This window comes from Aspergillus thermomutatus (genome assembly GCF_002237265.1).
Source record: "Aspergillus thermomutatus strain HMR AF 39 chromosome Unknown NODE_42, whole genome shotgun sequence".
NCBI lineage: Eukaryota > Fungi > Ascomycota > Eurotiomycetes > Eurotiales > Aspergillaceae > Aspergillus > Aspergillus thermomutatus.
The window spans coordinates 39,928-63,175 of NW_020798091.1; the positions used below are offsets into that span (position 1 = coordinate 39,928).

Below are 23,248 nucleotides of genomic sequence, written 5' to 3' on the forward strand. Positions count from 1 at the left end.
TTTCATCGTTTCTGTTGAACCTTCCTGGTGCGTCAATGCCAGTCCTAGCTGGCGAGATATCTCCTGCGAGAAAAGACAACGTACAGCTCACTACTACTCCTCGCCGTCTGTCAATGTGTGTGTTTATCTCGGCATCCGGGCTGGGTCACTGATTTGCACCACCGGCAAGAATACTTTCCACCGGTCAAGGCGAGCAGACTCACAGATCAAATATAGCTACAACATTGCGTGTGGAGTAGTTGGACCATAACGTCAGTGAACGAAGACAAGTTCTATACCCTTCTTGCAATTCGATTAGATGCTTCGTCGAACAATCGCCCGCCCAGGGGCTTTTACCTACCGGCAGCCCTATCTTCAGACGCGCCAACAAGTCGACTTCGTTGCAATCATGCACAAGAGTCACTCGCATTTCTTCAAGAACGTCTCATTTGACAGAGAGAGGGCAACCTTTCCTCTGACGCCCTTTCAGCTCGGCCAATGCCTCCCAGAATGACCTCAGGACCGTCGCTGTGCCGCAAAATCTACAACTCGTCGCTAAGCGAGTTCGGTGTCATGGGATACGAGTATGGCTACACGCTGGCGGATCCGAATGTGTTAGTGATGTGGGAACCACAATTCGGGGGATTTTGCCAATAATGCCCAGTGTATCATCGATCAGTACATTGCCTCTGCTGAAGCCAAATTGGTCCAGCGTTCCGCATGGATATGGCGGCTGGAACGGTTCCTGCAGCTGGGTTACGAAGATTCTCGATATTTTCCATCGGCTGAACAACTGAAACGCCAGCATCAGGACGTCAACGTCTAGATTGTCTGCATGACCAGCCCGGCGAATCTCTTCCATGTGCTGCGGCGCCAAATCCATCGAGAGTTCAGAAAGCGTATGCCATTTCTGCAACCCAGCCCCTTTGAGCACTACTGATATGAACTATAGCGTTGTTCATCCTCTTCTCCAAGTCGTTGTTGAGACACCCTCTGGCACGATCTGACATTGAAGAGTTTGTTGGCGAAAGACAGTTTCAACCGCTCCTCGACGACCCGGAGCATGAGCGAGCCACAATCAACCCGCCTGAAGAGATCAACCGTGTGATCTTCTGCTCTGGCCAGGTATTTGCTGCCATATCAAAGCACCGGGAAACACATGGCATCAAAGATACAGCCATCACCCGTTCGAAGAACTGCATCCCTTCCCTGGGCCCAAGTCAGAGACAATTTGGATCGGTATCCTCACGCAACCGACATCGTCTGGTCTCAAGAAGAGCCCCTCAATGGAGACGCAGGGAGCCATATCATGCGCCGCTTCGACGCCATCTTCGGGCAGACTGTACACCACAGTGGGAAACTGATCCGTTTTGCAGGTCGGGACCCGATTGCCAGCGTGGCAGTGGGATCCAAAGCCCTGCATGTAGAGCAGGAACGACGGGTGATGCGAGATGCATTCGACATGCCACCAGACGGAGTAAATTAGCTTTAGACATTAACAATGGACGTTATCCGAGCACAGACTTGCTATCTCGGCATAAGCTTCCTTAGCTGGTTGGCATAGGAAATACGATCGACTTTACGCTGGCTAACCAGAGACTCGATCGTCTAGAATTGAAATGGAGTGAAGTGGTGATATGAAGAAGTCGGGGCGTATGTGGGAGACATTCTCCTAGCGCGGTGGCTATGGTACTTTATGCGTTGGCGATACAGCAAAAGAAGCACGAACGTGTTCGAGATCAAAACCTACCCAACGATCCTCAAACAAGCGGTGAGTTGCTCCCTAATGGGAACAGATCAGCCTCGTGCGGAACAGTCTTCCTTTGTCGGTCCAGTGTTGTCCGTGATTGGTCTTGTGTGGGCGACGGGTCAATGGATGCATCAACTTGTCGCGCCAGGACACTCCACCTTCCCGATTTCATTGGAACTCGGAGATACAGCAGTTGTTAGCCTCGATCCCAAGACTGGCCAAATCTGGCTTGTGGCTCCATGCATTCTGACGTATCTGATCCGGTTTGATCAATCGGATAAGATCATTGTAGGTTTCATCCACTGATGCAGATCATTCTCCATGTCGGATAAAGAGGAGCCATGACCCACGAGAGGGCTTCCGAAGGCATCGTCCAAGCTCTCAAGAATGGAATCGGTCGTCCCCATTGCACTGGCCATCGTTCTTGTGTGGTGCTGTTTGCATCTGATACGCCGTCGAACACCCCAACTCCCTTTGCCTCCAGGCCCCACCCTTCTCTCCGGACCATTTCCTGAAAAAGATATCGCGACCACATTTCGAAAATGGAATCAAAGGTACGGCCCTGTTATGAGCTTCAAGGTTGGAAGCCGTACGTTTGTCGTCCTCGGAACTCGTCAAGCCGCACAGGATCTGCTGGAGAAGCGAGGCAGCATCTACAGCTCTCGACCGCCCTCAGTATGGATGGACGAGTACCTCAACAAGGGACTGGCGGCAGCATTCATGCCGTATGGCCCTGAATGGAGGTTGAACCGACGTTTGCATGGCTCGCTGCTGAGTGCTCATCACACCACTGCATATCGTCATTTGCAAGATATCCAAAGCAAGCATCTCCTGCACGAGTTTCTCTCGACCGACGATTTCTCCCACTCCTTTCATCAATACACGTCGAATGTGATGTTTACGCTGGTGTACGGAAAAGGAAGAGGCAAGGACGACGATGACCACCGGAGATTGGAGCAAATCAACCAAATGGCTGGTTTTGTGTTGCAAGGGGCGTCTTGCTGGGCCATCCTTATCGACTTGTTCCCGGTTCTAGACCGTCTACCCCGGATCTTCTGGAGATGGAGAAGTGAAGTCGCTAGATTGCATGATAAGACCATGATTGTGTATCGAGAATGCTGCGAGGAGGCTCTTGCTGCAGATTGCTGGAACTGGAGCAAGGAAGTCACACAGAAAAAGGATGTCATGCAGCTGCCTTGGGACAATGTATGTTACTCGCTTGGGGAACTGTACGTGGCAGGCATTCATACGACCAAAATGGTGCTGGACCTGTTTGTCCTGGTGACCACCTTGTATCCCGACGTGGCAAGCAAGGCACAGCAGGAGCTTGATTCTGTGGTGGGTGCAGATCGATTGCCGTCATTCGACGACATAGAAGGTCTGCCGTATATCAATGCGATCATTTCCGAGCTTCTGCGATGGCGGCCCATATCCCCTATTGCCGTGCCACATGCGGCGATACAAGACGACGAGTACATGGGATATTCCATTCCCCGAGGGGCAACGGTCATTGCCAATCAATTTGGTATGAACATGGACGATACAGTGTTCAATGACCCTTCCAGCTTTCGCCCAGAACGGTATCTAGAGAATCCAGGGCTTCCTGTCTCGGCCTTTGGCTTTGGCCGGAGAGCATGTCCAGGTCATCGCCTGGCTCGATCAAGCTTGTTCATTGTCATTTCGCGTTTACTATGGGGTTTCAATATCACAGCCGCAGACAAGGAGCCACTGGATGAGGATTCCTTGCCGGCTTCAGTCAAGGCCACATTCCGAGTTCGGAGTCCTCACAGACAAAAGATCATCGAAAGAAATTGGACGTTGGCAGAGAAGGATGAGCGCATAATTCTGACAGAGATTGAATCCAAAATGCACGGTAATTAAAGGACTGGCGTTTCAGCTATCTTTTAGCTAAACATCCAAGGAAGGACATCCTGATCTGTTTCCTGCCTCTGAGGTTTATCTTGAGATATCTGTAGGTAGACGCAGAATCTGGAGATGTATAACCAATTCAGTCTGAATGCAACGGACCACATGGAAAACAATTCGGATAGTCAAGTGACAGATGTCAAGGATCAGCAACCGAACTTTGAACGATAATTTCGTCTCTCATGGGCTGAGACAGGGGTCTATGATCAAATTCTTGATGCATAAGCACTAACACCCACATAGGAGGAGGTGCTTCTGGCAGGCTTCCTCCAGGTACATATAAAAGGGTCGATCTCTTTTTTGTCGCTCTGGACATACACCTTCACTGCTTATTTCAATTCCTCTCTTGTTCTGATTCATCCTCTCACCAGGCCATGTCTGAAGTAGCTACCGCCGTCGAGACCCAAGTGGTCAACATTCAGGGCGAGACAGACCCACGGGCCGAAGATAGATTTCGCACTGTTCTTGCTGGCGATGGCCCCCGGAAGGACGTATTGGCGCATATATTCTACACCAAAGTAGCAGAGGATGGGGTCAAGCCTACGGAGAAAGATTTGCCGTTCCTGAAGCCCGAGTTCACAGACGACAGAACAGTCGTTATCCATGATGCTCGAGGCCTGGACAAGACTGTCGACGAGAACGGATTCGAGTACTTCAGCCATCCGAAGCCAGATGCCGACTATTCGAATGACGACAGTATCAGACGGGTCTACTATCCAGCCATGATGCAGATGATCAAGGAGAAGTACGCATCGACATTCCACTCATCCGGTTCTCCTGAATCCTGACATGTCTAGGTTCGGCGCTTCCGAAGTGATGATCTTCAATCACCGCGTCCGCAACGTCCCCTACAGCACCAAATATGGCACCGATTACAATTCGTACAATGGTCCCGTGCTTCGGCCACATGTGGATTTCGCCCCCGTTCACGCCCCGATGTTTATCAGGAAAATCCGGCCACAGACATACCAGGAGTACGAAGGGCGACGATGGCAAGTCATCAACTTCTGGCGTCCCCTCAGCACCATCTTGAGGGACCCCCTCACCGTGGCGGATGCACGCACCGTTCCTGAAACGGATGAACTAGTGCACGTCGCCTACCAGGGGACGCCGCATCAGACCGAGTCCTTTCTCACCATGGGAGGGGTGGAGGGGCTGCATCAGTGGTACTATTATCCAGAGCAGAAGCCGGATGAGGTGCTTGCATTCAAGATTTACGATAGTGCGCCGAAACATGCCGATGCACGAATCGTTCCTCATACCAGCTTTCGGTGGTTAGATGTGCAGGATGCTCCTACGCGGTACAGCATCGAAGTGAGGTGTTTTCTCGCGTATGACTAGGTCTGATACGTATTACCACTTATGTTGACCGGGGCATATAAAGGCCTCAATCCTTCTGTGGATGCGGTGCTAGATAGTAATGGGCAGGTCATGGTAGCGAGTATAGCAGATATTGTACCCTTCTGCCTGTTTCCGATACTTGTAGTATACATCCGATAAGTTCAAGACATCCAATGGCAGATTCTGCATACATCAAGACGCTAGGGCACCGGAAATATTGGTTATCGAGCTAATAATGCTCGTGGACTCCCATGCAGGTGTCTTCTCTAGGGGCAACTCTCAAGGCAGAACAGCACCAATAATAGAGATCAAAGAGAGGAGAAAACAACGCTGCCTTGAAAGACACTCCTACCAGGGTTATCACACCCCGCACTCATCCCTGCTCGCAATCTCAACGTTCGTAGTCCGTCGGCCTGGGCCAGTCTGAGACCAGATCATTGCCATACAACCCCGGCGCTTACTGTAGATGCAAATTGCGAATGCTGCCGAGAAGCTAGTACAAATTACAGTCTTGAGATTTTCTTTGTCATTGGCGGAAGCAAATAACTCATCTGCCAGAACGTCTTAACAATGGGTGGCTGAGGCTAAGGCCAGCTCTTATCTTTAGCCCTGTGCTTCAGTCCGAGTACAGTCAGACTTTAGGTTGAGGCTGATGCTGATCACAAAGATGATTTAGAAGACGTATGGCTTGATGGTGATCTTATCTTCTTTCTACACTACGCGGTCCGTTGGTCCAGTATCGTAAGGGCCTGGATCCTCCGGTCTGATGGAATCAGTAGCTTCACTCCGAATTCTATCGCACTGATAACACGGAGTAATCCTTCCGCCAACGGCGCGGGAAAGAAACCGTTAGAGCAGGACGGTTCCTCTTGGCTTGCTTCTTATGTTACAATGGCCATAGTCTCACTGCATTAGCGCTGCTTTGTATAGCCCGTCGGAACTAATTTAGCCTGTAGCCAGCACTATCGAGTACACTGAAATAGAGTCCTGGAATGCAAGCCCAATTGGTCGTTCCAAGTTGACACGAGGATGACAGGAAACGTGCTAAAACTCTGACTCAACCCTTATGCAAACCACCGTGTGACTGGAGACCAGCCCTTCCATGGCTCCAGAGTAACTGATCTGATCATCAGGCAATACACAGAATACATTGCCAGCACATGTGAATCTAGACTGAATCCTGGAAACCAAACCGTCCATAGCTTCATGTCAAACGGAACTCGAGATATTAGACTCAATTCCCCTGTCTATATCCCTGTTGGGTGTCCCGCGCCAGCTCCAACTGTACCCCTCTTCCTCCTAATCATCAATTTTCCGTTCAAAGGAGGGATGGGAAAATGCCCAATGCTGACGAAGGCTGGCCTTTCGCGCGCTAATTCAATATCGTAATTGACAGCAAGATAAGCCAGGAATAGTTTCAGCTCGATTGCGGCAAAATATCGGCCAGGACATGAGTGCCGGCCCATTCCAAAGGGGAGATAAGTCTCACTGGCCGAGACCATGAGATGCTTGCTATCGTTATCATTGGTGGGAGCATCTGGCAAGCTCGCTGCGCTCTCACCACCTTCACGCGGTCGTGAGAAGCGGAAAGCGTCGTACGTGGACGCATTGGGGTAAATTTCCTCGTCGTGGTGGATTCCCCAGGAGGAGACGCTAAGCCTGGAGCCTTGAGGCAGTCGCAATTTCCCTCCGTCCAGGGTAATCCCGCTTGGGGCTGTTACTTGCATGGCTAGGGCTTTGATCGAGGTACGCAAGCGCAACGTCTCTTTGAGAGCGCTGTCAGCTCGCACAAGACTGTTGACCATGGCCTGGTCTGGCGCTTGGCCTGCACAGGAAGAGAACATTCGGTGCCCCTCCTCGGCCAGACCTTCCCAGACCCCCAAAGATGGATCACTCGCGCAGAGATCTAACACGGTGTTTGACATGGTCAGAGTGGTGGTTTCAATAGCAGCGAAGACGACTGTGAAGACTCGGCAACAGATTCGATCAACCAGTCCCTCTCGGGGCTCATTTCGGCGTAACGCGTCTGCGATGACCCATGTCAGGATGTCATCCCTGTGAGAATTCTTTTCTCCTCTTATCATGTCAGTTTGAAGTAAGTCGATCTGCTGCTGAATATACGGCGTGAGGACTTTGAGTGCCTTGCGCTTATAGATGCAATTCAGGATCGTAGTCAGATGTGCAAGCAGAGGATGCAAGAAAGGGGGGAAGAATCGAAGCAGTAGAGCACTGGGGAAAACACAATTGGCGAGACAGGATAAATTGTCGAGCAGTCCTTCGTCGTAGCCTGGCAGCAAACGTCAACATCACTTTCTTGGATGCTTTGGCTCCACGATCAACAACACGTACATAAGGGACTCCCGAGAATGATCCGGCCAGAAACTCGCCCGACCACATTCCTCACCAGCGGATGCGACTGCACCTCTCGCCAGTCGGTGTCCATCCCCCAGAGCTGATCCACTCGTGCAGCCAGCTCTTCCATGATGGTTGGAATCAGCTTGGGTAACTGTCTGTTGAGGTTGGCGCGCAAAACATTGTAGACGGCATAGTCGCCATGAACGGACGGGTTCAAGAAGACATATTTCGGACCGACAATCTCATCTTGCACGGGGAGAGGACTCAAAACCGCGTCCCCTTGGGATATCATCCATCGAACAAAGGAGCGAGGCACGAGAATTTCTGGCCGACTAAACGGCAATGGGATAGCACAGATGGCCCCATCCTTGCTGTACTATCAACGTATAAGCATAAGCCATACACAGGAATAGAGTGTGAATACTTTGTTATATGCCTCATTGATTGCACTGGGGGTATTCCGTATCGCCTTGATCTGCGATAATAGATACGAGGAGAAGGTGCCTTTTCTTCCTACCCATGGAACTTCTTTAGGGATCGTAGACAGATGTTTGATGGATGTATACAGCCGCCAGGCAACCGCACCAAGCATAAGAATGAACAGTGTAAACATGATTTGATCGCCGTGATGTGTCCGATCTTTGCAATTCATGGTAAAGAGGAAATAATGACAAGGGGAGCGCTTATAACATCTTGTAGAGACCGGTCTTGGTATTCTTTACGGCCTCTGTTCCTTGGAGAAAGAATGTCCGTAATGCATTGATGTTGGCTGAGATTAGCCTTTCTCTCCTGCTGACCAGTGCTGAGACGAGCCAACCTAGGTATCAGGTGTATAATCTTGAATGGTCATCCACAGTCACTACTAGCCTAGCCACGCTCTAGCTTGACTGACACTTGTCAAGGCATAAAAGCCCGTCTTTTTGTGCTGCTTGTCTGTTCGTCTTTCGCAATCACATCGGCCGTCTCTGACGCTTCTACTCATTTTACTACACTCCATTATGCCTTTGCACGACTTTGAGCTGCCAGCTGGTACCAGCATCCTTCCTAGCTCCACCCAGGACACTCGCAGGGATGAGGAAATCAGCGCTTCTTTGATCAATCCCCCGGCAGAAGTGACTTCTCAAAAGAACGTCTGGGCCTTTTGGGATAAAGGCTTCAACCAGCTCCATAGCTGGCAGAAGCGAAACGTCATTGGCTGGGTCCGCAAGCTGGGACCTGGCTGGACAGTTCGAGTCCTCGACTACGTGGAAGGCTCTCCGACTAATCTGCTCCATTATGTCGATGCAAGTAACCTGCCCGAGGCCATTGTCAACCGCAACATGACTGGAGCCCATTCCGGACAGCACGTATCGGATTTAGTTCGCCTGCCTCTGTTATATCAGTATGGAGGAATCTACCTTGATATCGGCGTCATGCTATTGGGCGATATCGAGGAGAGCTTGTGGAAGAAGATAAAAGACCCGGAGTCCGACTACCGCATTGGGGGTTTCGCCCACGAGCATCGCAAGAATAGCTGGGGCAGCATGCAGAACTTCTGTATTGTTACTCAGAAAGGGGAGGAGATCATCCAGAGATGGCATCGGGTGATGTTGGAAGCCTGGAGAGGGCGCAGTAGCAGCCAGGGGCTTGTTCGACATCCTATCTTCGACGGAGTGCCGGCCGAGCCAAACCCACGAGTGCTCATGTCCATTCATCCTGGCACGGAGGAGCTGTTGTTGGATTACTGGGTGAATCTATTGGCCTGGGAGAGAATCAAAGTCACCGTCGACGACGCAAGCGGATTCAATGGCCCGGAGTACATCCGCAAACACGTTCTCTTGCTGGAGCCCATGCAGGAGGCCTTTGCCGCGGATGTTCGCACCCGACTGAACACTCCCCGACTGTTCCAGATGCTGACCTGCCCACGCGATATTACAGCTGAGGGGGTGGATCCTGCGTTGCATGCTGAGGCAAAGGCGCTGGTGGACTACTTGCTGACCAGCTCGACGGTCATGAAGCTATACCACGGACATGGGTATATGCGGGCCCCGCCGCTCGCAAGCTTCTGGGAAGCGCCAGGAAACGAGGATGCAGATATGAGACCGGGTACTTTTGGCGAGTATCTGCGTTATGCAGGTGAGACTATCGACCAGCAGCGAAAGGTACAGCCCCTCTCTCTGTCTGCATATGACGGGCCGATTGTAAGGGGGCCACTGCCTTGAGATAGCAAGGTGCATTCATGCATAGCACTAGCTTAGCACCATAGGTTAGGGTATTTTAGCCCTGATGAAATAATTGACGTTACATACAACTAAATTCTTACATTGCTACTATTTCCTTCCGAGAATTTCAGCGTCTAGAATATTGAGTGGTACGAGAATAAATCGCAACTCGCTTTATCTATCTACCAAGAAGAAACCAACAAGACGGATCCTGGTCAATCCTTTCTTACCCAAATTACTTTCTTAGCCTTACAGTCATTGGCATTCCGCGGGCCGGGACTGGCACGAATTCCATCACTGGATATGCCTGCTCCCCCATGAGGGGGAGGCTGGGGCTTCCTTTAGGATAAGCCAAAGAGAAGTCGAAGCGACGGCAGAGGACCACCAGGGCTAGCTTAATCTCTATCAAAGCCAGCCCCTGCCCAATGCAACTGCGGGGTCCTTTCTCAAATGGGCGCCATGCGCCGCTGGGAATGGTTCCAGGGGGTGCGAGGAAACGGTCCGGATCGAAGGTGTCCGGCAGGGGGAAAAAATCAGGATTACGTCCGAAGCAGGTATGAACAACCCACAGCTGAGTGATGATGAGCATTTCTCCATAATCAGAATACTATTTTGTGGAGAAAGGCTTACAGCGTGTCCTTTCGTTGGGTAGGTTTTTCCTGCGTACTGGATAGCATGGTAGATGGGTCAGAACTCCGGGAGCGAATGGGGAAAAGGGCGATTCTCACTCGTCACCGGCTACACGGATCGTTGAAGCAGGGCTGTAGAGTCTCAGAGTCTCCTTGATAACCGCTGTAGTCAGAGGGAGCTGGTGTAGCCTCTGTGGCTGTTCGCGTAAGATCTGAATCGTCGTCTCCCGGCTGGGATCCAACAGTTCATCATGCTCAGCGCGGACTCGCTCGAGGATCTCTGGGTGTTTCAACAATTCCAAAAGGCAGTACTATGGTAATTCGTCATTCGATCTCATTTTGAGATTTCAGCCAGGAAGAAAACTCACCGCGATAGTTCCAGCGGTCGTATCGTGTCCAGCGATCAGCATCCCCTTTGTACTACATTTCAATCAGTAATGTCTTTGGAATATCCGAGGAGATAAACACACTTGTGCACGCATTGTTCCAAAAAGGACGGGTCTAATACGGCCTCTGTCCCGACTACTCGGGACTGAGAGTATTTGCTCAGAAAGAGATCGACGCCAGCCCTGGTCTCGTCTGCTTCGAAAGCTCGGGTTTCGTAACGATGTACGATTGCATCAGCCAGCAGCTTGTTTAATTTGTGGGAGTGATAGCGTAGACTGGGCAAGTTGATATATTTCTCCAAGAAGTTGAGACCCTTCCAGGTATACTTCATAGCTGCGCGGAACTCTTTGACAATCGGGTCGAATCCACGTTCACTTTGGGCGGCCAGCTGGGTGTCCAGCATCAAATCTCCAATCACATCGATGGTGAGTGAGATCAGCTTTCCCAGGATCGGGAACGACTCCCCAGACTCGGACATCTTGACCATGATGTCCTCAAATATGAGCATGTGTTCCAGCATGCGAGGGACCCGACCCAGGAGAAAGGTGGTGGAAAAGCCAGGTGTCAGAATTGACCGTAGTTCTTTCCACTCAGGTCCACTGCTCCAGAACACGCTGTGCTGTCCGACCAGTTCTCCCATCACATCTTGAACGACGGAATGGCGCGGGAGGTTCTCTGCATTGGTGAGTTTGGTTGCGACGGTAGGATCGGAGATGATGATCATCGGAGCGAACAGCGGGAAATTGTCGAGATAGAAGACTCCAGGGAGTTTGTATCTCTGTTGGATCTTGAGCACAATGGCATGCGGGTGTGCGTTATCAGGTAATGACTTGACGATGCGTTGGAAAAGGGCGAGATGGCCAAAGAACCATGAGTGCGGTGGTTTGGGCTGCGAAGGTTCAATATTCATTCTCTTGGGTGATATACAAAGCATACCTATATACCTACCAGGTCTTTGTAGAAGTCTCGACGGCGAGTAATCTTTCGTACCAGCCAAATGGCCAGGCAGAGAATCAAGATAGCCGGGTTCATGATGGCTGGCCACTGGAGGGAGGTGTTGAAGCTTAGCATCTTGTGGGCGTGGTTGACTCCTCTGGAAGTGCTCAGTAGGAAGCAGTTGACTCCCGGTGGTCCAGATGCTTTAAAAGAGCATGGCCTCGAGAGTACTTGTACTAATCATGCATGTAAGCTCTCGTCGGCTTCGACCACAAGGATTGATTGTTATCTGGCTGCGGACAGTGGCTGAAAAGCCCTAAGCACTATGCGACAGGCATTCGTAGCCTAGAACTCTCTAATCCGCTGTAAAGTACCTGATGGAAACGCTCCAATTCCTAGACTGATTCGGTCTGAATTACCTTTTATTTTTACTAGGTACACACTATTTCTAGAGAATATGCGTAGGTGTGTTACAGGATGGACTAGATTAGGAAGCTCAAGGCATAATAGGTAGTCATCGTGTTCGAAATCGACTATAAGTAATTTCATTTCATATATACTCTAAAGCCATATTCTACAAGTTGAATAGCTTTCTCTTGGAGCAGTGATGGTAGTTCTATTACACCAAGAGTATTCCTTATCCACAACTAAAATACCCACGTCCACAAACGAATATACATTTCAACCACGCTACAGTCAATCTTGCAAGTAAAACATGCCCCCGTCAACCGAGGCTTTTATATAAGAGAGTTAACAGATACAAAAAGACCTTTGTCACCAGAAATGAGAATATGTCGGACAAGTTCTGACCAGAAAGTACTGCGCTTGTGTACAATTAGTTGACCTGCACAAGGATTGCCTATGATTGGTTAGATATGCGTTATACCTGCTGTTATGCAGAGCTTACATAATGAGCCCATTTCCCCGCAAAACTTCCCCGGCTGTTCTCCTCCTCCGATCTTCCGTTTATCTCTACTCCCATAGTCCGTACCGCTTGTGCGTCGCATCAAGTCTTCAAAGAAAATGAAACAAATGAATTCAGGATGAAATCTCCAACAACTCATGTCAGCTTAGCCATCAATCCTCATCAGTGTTCCATCTGCTTCAAATCTTACAAGCGACGGGAGCATCTCCAACGCCATCGCAGTTCCCACTCCGCCGACCGCCCCCATCGATGCCCGGCCTGTCCGAGTACCTTCCAGCGAGCCGATGTCCTACGACGACACCTCCGAACCTGCGACCGCATTATTTCCACCGCTTCTCAGGGAGCGACGCGCCGACGCGCTTGTGATCGCTGTGTGCGTCAAAAGAAAGCGTGCAACAACGCCCGACCGTGCCAGAACTGTTCCAAGAAGGGAGTGGAGTGCGCTTATTCCACACCGAAGAATGATACACTGGCGGTCGAGGACCTAGCTTCCACGTCAGCTTCTCTAGGTCGTGATAGTAGTGTTCTGGCAACGGCGAGTGTTGATCTGTGGACGCCCCGCACCGAAGACGACGAGCGGCTGGACAGCACTGGATTCGACCCTCTCGCCTGTCCTGATCTCGATCTTCTGCAATATTCCGACCAGACATGGCAACATTTGTTCAATTTGGGTGGGGAGGATCTCATTGTGACGAGCGCCGATCGCCCCTACTTCTTCCATTTCCTGGACACTTTCACCAGTCGGACTGGCTTCGTCTCGTCCTTTGAATGCGGAACATTGGAGCAGAGACTGGACGTCCTTTATAACATAGAGGAGAAAGAACGGCTCACTGCCTCTTTTTGGGACATTAATGTGGACCAATCCAGCAATCGAGACAGCAGCAACTCGTACGGAGTCTCATCGCAATGGCTCAATGACCCGCTGGCGCTCCAGACACATCAGATTCTCCTCTTACTTAAGGAGGTCGTCACGATCAAGCCGCGTAATAGTTGTGTGACCATCTCGTGGTCTCAGGATATTGAGCAACTATGTTTGCAGTTCTTCTCTCCTTCCAGTCTCCGGAAGTATATTGAACTCTATTGGTCGATCTGGTCTCCAAACGTGAACTTCCTCCATCGACCAAGTTTCAACCCGGCGAGCTCCAAGCCCATTCTTCTGGCATCTATGGCCATTATTGGTAAAGCAAGCTCTCTCATATTGCACGTGGCCCGTGCTGACGGGAACAACTATAGGGGCCTGTGTTTCGCCAAACCTTCAAGATAACGACAATGCGCGGATGTGGTTCAATTGTGTAGAAGAGGCTGCTTTTGCCGATGATGACTTCAACCGGGATCCCGTCTCACCGTTCCACCCTGTTCGGGACAGACAGAAGATCCAAGCTCTTCAGGCCGCTTACATGGTCTGCTTGTACCAAAATTGGGAAGGCACTGATGTCAGCAAGAAGCGCATTCGTCGACATCGCTTTAGCACCGTCCTTTCGGTAAGCCGCCAGGCCAGAATCACGGACGATTAGCTGATTAATACCAGATTGTTCGTGATCTTGATATCACGACAGCGCGACATATCGACTACAACTCGAAACACAGGGATGAGTTTGACTGGAACGAATTTGTCGCCAGGGAAGAGTTGATCAGGTATTGTGTCGACGTAAGCAGACGTACAGAGATTGCAAGTTAACACTTACTACTAGGACTTTTATCTGGGTCTTCCTGATGGATACGGCGTTTGTTACTTTCAACAATCTGCCACCACGGATGGTTGTTAAGGAAATGAAGATGCACGTGGCAGCCCCCGAGTCTTGTTTCCAAGCATCTACGGCCGATCAGTGTTACGATGCAATTCAGAATTGGATGCCTTCTACGAGCCTCTGTTGGAAGTTTTCCTTCCGTGCACTGTTCGAGACTCTGTGCATGGACGACCTGACAGCGGAGATGCAACAAGCCGTGGCAGCCCTGGGTCCCTTGAATCTCTTCACGATCGTCTCTGGTCGGTGATCTTTCCGTAGCCGGACTCTCGTCTTTCCCAAAATACTGACATTCCCAGGTATTCACTCTTTGGTATTCCAGTATCAAAGTTTCTTCAGCGCAGGGCATCTTCTCCTACGGACCCATAACGCGCTGCGAAACTTCAAGAATATTTGGCACCTCCATGAAACCACAATAATTGGGCGATTGCCGCATTCGACGGTGGATGAGCGCAATTTAGACGCAGAAACCATGTGGCAGCGAGTGGGATTCTGTCGCCACGCGGGCGATTTCTGGCTTCTTGCAAGTGTCAAAGTCGACCGACTGTCTGCAGCGGAGGCAGAGCAGCACAAGGCGATCGGAGGAGAACTCGTGCCCGAGGACAGTGAACAGAGCGATCCCATTCTATCTAAATACGATCAAACAAGTATGCGCCAAGTCAATGAACTCATTTCGGAGTTCCAAAGAGTGCACCTCGGCGACATGCCCACCGCTGTGGATTGACCGACTCAACCAGTTCTATCACACTGAGTGAACTATAATTTGCCTGTTCTAGTATCGTCGCTCAAATATGCCACCATATTTTGACCAGTGGCGATTTCCGAACCCACGAGTGGGATGTACTACCCGTCTTCCCACCACCACCTCCGACACCCCCGCCTCCTCCTCCGATCCGGGGTGCATCCCACTAGGTAACCGACAATCAACCCCAGATTTCGCATCTATAAATGGGGCAGATGGATTATGCTCACTACAGGGCCACTTCTTAATATCGATTGATTTAGCCAAGTTCAGACGCGAGGTCCTAGATCTGTTACCATGCCGCGTTTAGTGCTCCTTGGGGCTGTCGGAGCCCTTGTCTTTCTGGTGTTCCGTCTGCTATCCATAGGTCGACGGCCCAAGAACTACCCTCCTGGACCTCCGACCTTACCTCTCATTGGTAACATTCATCAGGTGAGATCATATCCTGTTCACATCTTCTTCTAATGTCGTGCTCATAGCCGGCAGATGCCCACTCGCGATGCCCATCTGCAGTTCCAGAAGTGGGCACAAGAATACGGGCCCATCTACAGTCTGATTCTCGGGACCAAGACCCTGGTCGTACTGTCGAGCGATGAGGCTGTCAAAGCCCTGTTGGATAAGCGAAGTGCGATCTACTCGCACAGACAGGAAATGTACATCGGCCAAACGCTATGCAGCGGAGGCCTTCGATTGCTCATGATGGTAGGTCTTCAATGTCGAACAGCTGAATGTATTGGCAGCGCTGACTCGAGATAGGGATACGGCCCAGTATGGCGAGGAGTACGTGTCCTGGAATCATGAAATAGAGACATGTATGTGCCTAACAGATTACAGTTTCGCAAAATGGTTCATGCTCTCCTCAATGTGACCGCGGCCAAGTCCTACGTCCCTTACCAGATGCTCGAGAACAAACAGATGATGTACGAGTTTCTCACTCAGCCCGAGCGGTTCCTGTACAGCATTCGTCGCTACTCCAATGCCCTAACCACCACTATGGTCTTTGGGTGGCGCACGCCGACCTACGAGGACGAGAAAATGAAGCAGCTTTTTGACGGCTTCTCTGAGTTTGCCGAGATAAACCAGACCGGAACAGCTGCGCTTATTGATTTCTTCCCGTGGTTGAGAAGGCTGCCGGACTTTATGCTCCCGACGCAGAAGAAGGCCAAGGAACTCCACCGGCGGGAGAAGGCTCTGTATCTAGGCCACTGGCTGCGAGCAAAACAGGATATCCGCGACGGAAAGATTAAGCCCTGCTTCTGTGTGGGTCTGGCCGAGGCCCAAAAGTCCGACGGATTCAGTGACGACCAGGCCGGATATATCTCGGGAACTTTGTTGGAGGCAGGCTCCGACACCACCTCCAGCACTCTATATGCGTTTGTTCAGGCGATGCTGCTCTTCCCCGAGGCGCAACGCAAGGTCCAAGAGGAGATTGACCGCGTCGTGGGTCCCGATCGCATGCCGACAATGGATGATGAGCAGGACCTGCAGTATGTTCGCGCTTGCATGAAAGAATCCCTGCGCTGGATGCCCACGACCATTCTCGGCGCGGTACCGCATGCCGTCACGCAAGATGACGAGTACATGGGGTATCTTATCCCAAAGGGGGCTGGTGTCATTAACAACGTGTGGGCCATCCACATGGACGAGAAGCGTCACCCCAACCCGCGGGTCTTCAATCCCGATCGGTACAAGCACGATCGTCAAAGCTTGGCTGATGCAGCCGCCAACCCTGATCCCACCAAGCGAGATCAGTTCACTTTTGGTGCTGGTCGTCGAATTTGCCCTGGGATCCACATTGCCGAGCGGAGCCTGTTCTTGGGAATCTCGCGCATGATGTGGGCTTTCAATGTCGAGCCAGCATTGGATGAAAAGGGGCAGCCCATCTTGCCTGATGCAGATCGTTTGACCCAAGGGTTTGTCTGTATGCCAGAGGAATTCCCCGCTCGCATCTCACCACGGTCGCAAGCCAAGGCGGATATGGTCATCAAGGAATGGAAGGAGGCGGAGCAACGATGCTTGGATCCAGAAACTAAGCAGTGGTTGCTCTCGCCTGTGGAATGAGGGTGTGCTGGCGACTTGTTATCCTTTGTCTTTATGCTCTGAATATGGTTTGGATTTTCTCGATGCGTATCTGCTTGTACTTAGTTCGACACCCGACAATCTACTGATTTGTCCACCTCCATCTCTACTATGAAATGTAGAGGCCAAGGAGAAGTTTTTGGGCTCTACTATACACCGAGTCTGAACTATAGTCACGATCTTTTATAACGGATGGGACGGATAATGGCATTTCGAATAGGAGCCTAACCTTCGCCGCTGATGGACTCAATTATGGCCAGTGGTGCTTCATAGGGAATGTGACCAGTCACAAACAATTCGTTTTATCTCAGCTCTTACAGGGCATGCAGATAACAAGGACCATGCCCAGATCTTCTACCACTCACTCGATGTGCTCGGTAATGGCGTTGTCCCCTTTCTCGACATCATTGCCTCGAGGAGGCATCTCGGGTCCCTTGATTTTCCTCGCTTGCATGACTCCAATTTCAGCCAGACTGACTCCCTCTGAACGGAGTCTTTCCAGGTACTTGGCTGCTTCTGCTTCCTCGTCTCTTTCTTCAGCGGACATCTCGGGGCCCCAGAAGAGGAAGAACAGCATATATGCCCAGACGGCACCCATGAAAATCCCCATGACCTTACCGTAATCGAATCGCTTCTTATTAGCGGCAGTAGGGGGCAAGGGATACCTTGAACCGATCGTCGACTGGATCGTAGCAGATGCAGACGAGGCAAGGTTTCCGAGTTGATACGTTAATCCGACTAGAAGGGAGCGAAGGGCAGGGGGATTCACTTCCATCAGATGGATTGGGATGGGGCCCCAGACACCACCGACGCAGAATTGCTCCCAGAAGACGGTCGCGATCAAGCTCATGTTGCGTGGCAGAATGTACGCAGGAACCAAAGCACCGCCGATAATACAGGTCACCATCATGGTTAAGCGTCGGCCAAAGAAGGTGCTGATGTAGCCGAAGAAATTCGCGCCGACAAAGGCCCCGGCTTGACCCACGACCGTGATGACAGTGACCTTGGTTGCGTCGAGGCCGACCTGGTCCTTCAGGAAGGTGGGATAAAAGTCCTGGCTTCCATGAGAGCAAGAGTTGAATCCCGTCATCAAGACGACGAGGTAGATGATCAGCACCCAGTTCTCTTTCAATGCCGTACCGGAGTCTTTCAAGAACGATCGGAGGCCCATAGCACGGACATGCTCGTCCTCTGCGTGAGCCTGCCGGATGCGCTCCTCGCGCTCTGCAACCATGACCTGGAAGTGGTTGGTCTCGGGGAGCATCCAGCGGAAGATGATGATGAGGACTGGAGGAGCAGCGCCAAACCAGAACAGACTGCGCCAGCCGTGAGTAGTGGTGGGAACAAGGGCCCGGTAGAATGCAGCTGCGAGGAGGTATCCAACGGCATATCCCATCTCGAAACAGCCTGATAGCACTCCGCGGGCGTCGTAGGGAAGGTCCTCGAGAGCGGTGGCCGCAGCCGGGCCAAAGAGACCTGAATAGAGCCGTCAACAAACCGGCAGGGGATATTGTCTATCAGGGCGATCCTACCTCCCATTGCTATTCCGTACAGAGCGCGGACACCGAGAAACTGCGGCAACGTCTGACAGAATCCAGAACCAAGTTCAAGGACTATAAAAGTTGACAAATTGAATATGAACGGCCATTTTCTTCCGTATCGATCGGAAAAGAAACCAGAGATCACGGCGCCGACTGATCGAAGCATCAGAGTGATGGTGATTCCCTAGCAGACGAGCAACAAATGTCAGTGGCCTGCTTTGAGGGTAGATGGAAGGGGACTTGACTTACCCAGGTAACACTGGTGACAGAGACATCAAAGTCTTTTGCAATCTCAGTTACCGTCATGGACACGGTGAAGAAGTCGAATGAATCCCAGGTCCATCCCAAGAAGCCAACAAGGAACATGAGCCATTGGTGGGTGGTCAGTTCTCGCAGAACGGAGATAGGATTGCGGATTCTGTTCTTGGAACATTCTCAGCTAAGATACCAAAGCAGATATGGTGGGAGAATAAGCTGCCTACCCTTGGAGGCTTGAGACTGGTGAATCGAGTGGCAATATACCGGCCTATCTGACTTGGGGAGTAGAACCACCCCGCGGCCATATGGTTCCTCATTGTGATAGATTGAGCAGTCAATGGTTATCCTCAAGCCAAGTTTGGTGGCGCAGACTTGTCAGGAGAATGATAGACAGGGATGAAGCTGCATTTAAATACTCTCGTCACTCTGTGCGGACGGTTTGTTCGCATCATGATATGATCACTCAGTCACCTTCCTAATCGGCATACAGACTCTTACAGTCAATGACTGACGAATGACTGCTTTCTGTAAACTATGAAAAAGACACTACTGCCTGTGGAACTGCCAAGGGAAAGAAGCTCAGATACCAAGCGGCCCAAGCTATCCACGTCCCTTAATCCGAGGTATCTTCGACGACCAGTTACCCCAGAGTTTCCTGAGTTTCTCCGCTTTGTTCTCCAGCTAAGTGCCATGAAAATGCGGGGTAACAAACTGTGAACCAATCCATCTGTCCATATGCGAATTGTGGCTCACCATCATAACCTTATCCCACATTGCCCGTATCGCCCTTGCACTCACTCCGCCACGCGAAATGGGTTTGGCTGGAGTTCAGGACTGTCATTGGATTGAAGGCACTGGCAAGCTCTGTTAGCTTTTGCGGCGGGTTACATCTCAACACTCTCGAGAGAGAGGATATCATACTTCGATTTTCAGAGCGGAGATGGTATTCAGCCCTGGCCTATTGTTACACACACCTTCCAGGTGATGTCATACGAGGGGAAGGACGATTAACTTTATATCAAGGTATTGGATGCCATTTGGCAGGCAACCTGTAAGGCCCGCTGCTAACAGGGTATCTGACCGTTGAGCACTCGGCCGATATACTATGAAGCCTATGTCTCTCACAACTTCTTTGTTTCGTTGCCGGTGACTAGACTAGGTGGCTAAACCCCGAAAGATCGTGCAACTCAGATAGCGACGTGACTGTGAGTCTTGAACGGCAGCCCAAAGCGTAATGCGCCCACCACCACCCACGCTGGCATAGATTGGGGCTGTGGTAAATCCGGTATGTGATGATATCAGACTGGCAATGAGTCCTAGTCTGAGAAGCGACGCTGCTGTTCCCGTTCCAGTTCCTCGATGGGGACTTGATCCGGCTAAACATATGTATTATGGAACTTACCAAAATGCCCCAGCAGCCCTGTCACGCAGGCGAAAGCTAACATTGCAGCTGAAGTTTTGACGCCACATAGCCAACAGAAAGACACCTGTGACGATCGAGGATACGGCCATCATCCAGCCTCAACCCATCAAGGTCGTGACAAAGTACGCGGCCGACGCGATACAGTAGTTGCGGTATGTAAGGTACAGGGATGAGCCTTCGGTGAATCTTTGCAAGGTACGAAGGCGGAAAGTTGAAATAGAGGGGATACGCGATGCCTGTTGAGTCGGTCACTGGCATTCTTTCTGGACAGCGCTTGAGGTTACTCACCAATAGTGAACCATATACACCAGATGACGAGTGTGTATATGGCCAACTTTCTGGTGGCAAATAGAGCCCAATCATGCTCGCCTCGGACGTCACGGAGGCTCTTCTGAAAAATTTCCTTGTTGGAGAGGAGGACAGCGCTGTCTGTACCTGGTGATGCGACTCCTAGTCTGGCATCAATCTCTCGAAACATGCTGATGGAGAGCGCTTTAGGCTTCCTGTTACGGCAGGCAACCTTGTTAACAGCATCAACGGCATCCTAATGTCGAAATAGGGAACTTCCCACAGGATGGCTCGTCAGCGCTTCTGCAGGCAGCATCTTTTGTCGAACGGGGAGGAGGCATCGGTGACGGCTCATCATCCATGTCCCAGCAAACATATCAGAGCTGCATGTCAGGACAAGCGGAAAGCACAACTCTCGATATAGATTGGTGCTTGGCAGTCCCATACTTCGTTTGATCCTCAGCACCATTCTCTTCGTCTGTCGGAAGAAGCTCGCCAAGGATTCCTACGGCTTGTCTTTCTGGCCCAGCCGCTGGGGATCGTCGGCCAATCCACCCCGCTGGACTCCCCATTGCTCTCTCTGAGTGCGCTACAGGAATATTGTGATGTATTCTTAAGACGCTTTAACATGGCCCATCCGTTGATCCATCCCGCGACTTTCGATCCCAACTGAATAGATGCGGTCTTTCTGGCCTCCATCTTGGCGAGGGGAACCACCTACAACAGCTGCGCAGCACACTAGTCGCCGCAAGATGCGCTGTGGGTTTTGCTGTTGTTCCAGTCGCTGTGCATGTCCTCCTTCTAGATACGCTTCTCCCTCGCAGCACCAGTGTGTGGAAGGCCTCGACGGTAGAGGAGTGGCTCGTTATGCCTGCCGGGAGCAGGAACCTCCCTCATACCTCACCGCACTCAAATGGCTACATAACCAAAAACAATGATGTGCGATCTTGTCGGGTTCAGGGGTGGGCTGGAGGTGACCAGGATCTACGCAATCTCTAGATCCACTCCTTGTACTTTGTGCTGGTATACAATATACATCCATGGATAAGTCAAACTGTACTGTACCCACATGCCCACTAGATTTATGGCATGCTAATTCCCTAATACATTTATACTAAGATACCTACCATCGGCAATCATGTTTACCCTGGCTGAAGAGCGTTCTCCCTTGAGGCTAAGCACGGTTCTCGTGACCGGTGGCAGCGGTGGTCTTGCCAGCCAGATCCTCCAGCTCTTCTCGCAGCGTGGCTGCAAAAGCCTACACTCAATTGATCTCCGACCGCCTTCTCATCGTCTGAATGGCGTTACATATCATCTAGGAGACCTTACGGACGTCGACGCGATGCGACAGATCGTCCATGAAGCGAAACCCGACGTGGTAATTCACACCGCCAGTCCCAAATTCGACACACCAGATCATATCATGTACAAAGTCAACGTCGAGGGCACTAAGAACCTGGTCCAGATCGCAAAAGAATCTGGAACACAGTCCTTCGTGTACACAAGCTCTGCGAGCGTCATCAGCGACGCCAAGACCGATCTGAAGAATGCCGATGAGACCTTCCCCGTCATCCTCGGCGACCAGCAACCAGAATTCTACGTGCATACCAAAGCTCTCGCCGAGACATATGTACTTTCCCAGAATCGTCGATCGGGAGACGCCTCGCCCCATTTCCTGACCTGCGCGATCCGGCCTTCTGGCATCTTTGGTGTCGGCGACCTGGTCGTGCTCCCTGGTGTTCTGGACGCTTGTTTCCGAGGCCAGACGAAGGTGCAGATTGGCGATAACAAAAACTTGTTCGACTTTACCGAGAACACGAACGTGGCATACAGTCACTACCTTGCTGCCGCCGCGCTGGTCGGATGCCCAAAAGAGCCGCCTGGGGACGACGTTAAGGTGGATGGGGTTTTTCATCACCAATGACGAACCTCGATGCTTCTGGGACTTTACGCGCCTGGTTTGGGGATATGCAGGGGACACAACGCGGCCGGAACAAGTATGGGTGATCAGTCGACCATGGGCGTTACTGCTGGCAGGACTGTTGGAGTGGGTCTTCTGGGCTTTTCGCCTAGGCGAAGCACCTCTGACAAGGACCAAAGTTCGGCTCAGTTGCATGACAAGATATTTCTGCATCGACAAGGCGAAGAAAAGACTCGGATATAAGCCTCTGGTTGGGCTTGAGGACGGACTTAGGACCGCGGTTGAAGATTGCGTTAGACGGCGGATGGCAGGACAGAGCACCCCTCTAAACACAACCAACGGGAAGGAAAAGGGGCAATGAGTCCAGTGTGAGTTCCGTCGGTCGACAATGGAGCACGGACTACGCTCAGAATTCAGTGAACTATGTCCTGCGTGGCGGCGAAAAATTCAACCTGTGAAGACGGAGCCGTCCCCATCGAATGTCTCTCTCGACTTCCAAACAGCCCAAATGTCACCAAGACTCCCCCGAGTATCTGCAAAGCAAGCGCCATGCACTCTGTCTTTGAAGTATGTCGTAAGCAGCGGACGAAAATGGTTGTAGACCGAGAAATTTGCAACAATACCTCTATCACCTGCACGATGGGCAGATGGTTTCGACCCCCGAAGGTGAAGCGCTGGCATGGAGAGATCCAGAATTAGTGCCTAAGCGCTGGGATACGATCATATTGCAGATGTAAGTCAGGAGGAAATACTGAGAATTAGCACATAAGCATGAACTGACTGAAACAGGTTGATTTAAATTGGAGGCGGAGGATGAGTGAA

At 51.2% G+C, this 23,248-nt stretch overlaps 7 protein-coding genes across 7 annotated transcripts; 4 read left to right on the forward strand and 3 right to left on the reverse strand.

The window, feature by feature from the left end:
* Positions 1-477: 477 nt before the first annotated feature.
* CDV56_105013 (uncharacterized protein) lies at positions 478-4,996 on the forward strand (the record flags this gene model as incomplete). The annotated part of the gene is made up of 11 exons (XM_026758632.1): positions 478-593; positions 823-878; positions 932-1,104; positions 1,157-1,456; positions 1,531-1,585; positions 1,776-2,017; positions 2,096-3,602; positions 3,655-3,701; positions 3,899-3,928; positions 4,027-4,400; positions 4,453-4,996. 11 exons carry the CDS (start codon positions 478-480, stop codon positions 4,994-4,996), a joined length of 3,444 nt encoding a protein of 1,147 aa, XP_026616404.1.
* A 1,247-nt stretch (positions 4,997-6,243) lies between these two features.
* CDV56_105468 (cytochrome P450) lies at positions 6,244-8,003 on the reverse strand (the record flags this gene model as incomplete). The annotated part of the gene is made up of 3 exons (XM_026759087.1): positions 6,244-7,283; positions 7,346-7,727; positions 7,776-8,003. The coding sequence occupies 3 exons, from the start codon at positions 8,001-8,003 to the stop codon at positions 6,244-6,246; spliced, it is 1,650 nt and encodes a 549-aa protein (XP_026616405.1).
* Positions 8,004-8,349: 346 nt separating this feature from the next.
* Positions 8,350-9,552, forward strand: CDV56_105626 (glycosyltransferase; the record flags this gene model as incomplete). The annotated part of the gene is made up of 1 exon (XM_026759245.1): positions 8,350-9,552. The coding sequence occupies one exon, from the start codon at positions 8,350-8,352 to the stop codon at positions 9,550-9,552; it is 1,203 nt and encodes a 400-aa protein (XP_026616406.1).
* A 724-nt stretch (positions 9,553-10,276) lies between these two features.
* CDV56_105767 (uncharacterized protein) lies at positions 10,277-11,639 on the reverse strand (the record flags this gene model as incomplete). Its single annotated transcript, XM_026759386.1, has 4 exons — positions 10,277-10,492; positions 10,550-10,601; positions 10,652-11,457; positions 11,517-11,639. The coding sequence occupies 4 exons, from the start codon at positions 11,637-11,639 to the stop codon at positions 10,277-10,279; spliced, it is 1,197 nt and encodes a 398-aa protein (XP_026616407.1).
* Positions 11,640-12,547: 908 nt separating this feature from the next.
* Positions 12,548-16,977, forward strand: CDV56_105932 (uncharacterized protein; the record flags this gene model as incomplete). Its single annotated transcript, XM_026759551.1, has 10 exons — positions 12,548-13,607; positions 13,663-13,910; positions 13,958-14,064; positions 14,121-14,416; positions 14,474-14,889; positions 14,951-15,086; positions 15,227-15,348; positions 15,403-15,618; positions 15,673-15,696; positions 15,751-16,977. 10 exons carry the CDS (start codon positions 12,548-12,550, stop codon positions 16,975-16,977), a joined length of 3,852 nt encoding a protein of 1,283 aa, XP_026616408.1.
* Positions 16,978-17,356: 379 nt separating this feature from the next.
* On the reverse strand, positions 17,357-19,111 carry CDV56_106241 (sugar transporter family protein; the record flags this gene model as incomplete). Its single annotated transcript, XM_026759860.1, has 4 exons — positions 17,357-18,471; positions 18,528-18,720; positions 18,786-18,959; positions 19,019-19,111. The coding sequence occupies 4 exons, from the start codon at positions 19,109-19,111 to the stop codon at positions 17,357-17,359; spliced, it is 1,575 nt and encodes a 524-aa protein (XP_026616409.1).
* Positions 19,112-21,643: 2,532 nt separating this feature from the next.
* CDV56_106520 (C-3 sterol dehydrogenase/C-4 decarboxylase family protein) lies at positions 21,644-22,429 on the forward strand (the record flags this gene model as incomplete). Its single annotated transcript, XM_026760139.1, has 1 exon — positions 21,644-22,429. One exon carries the CDS (start codon positions 21,644-21,646, stop codon positions 22,427-22,429), a length of 786 nt encoding a protein of 261 aa, XP_026616410.1.
* Positions 22,430-23,248: the final 819 nt, after the last annotated feature.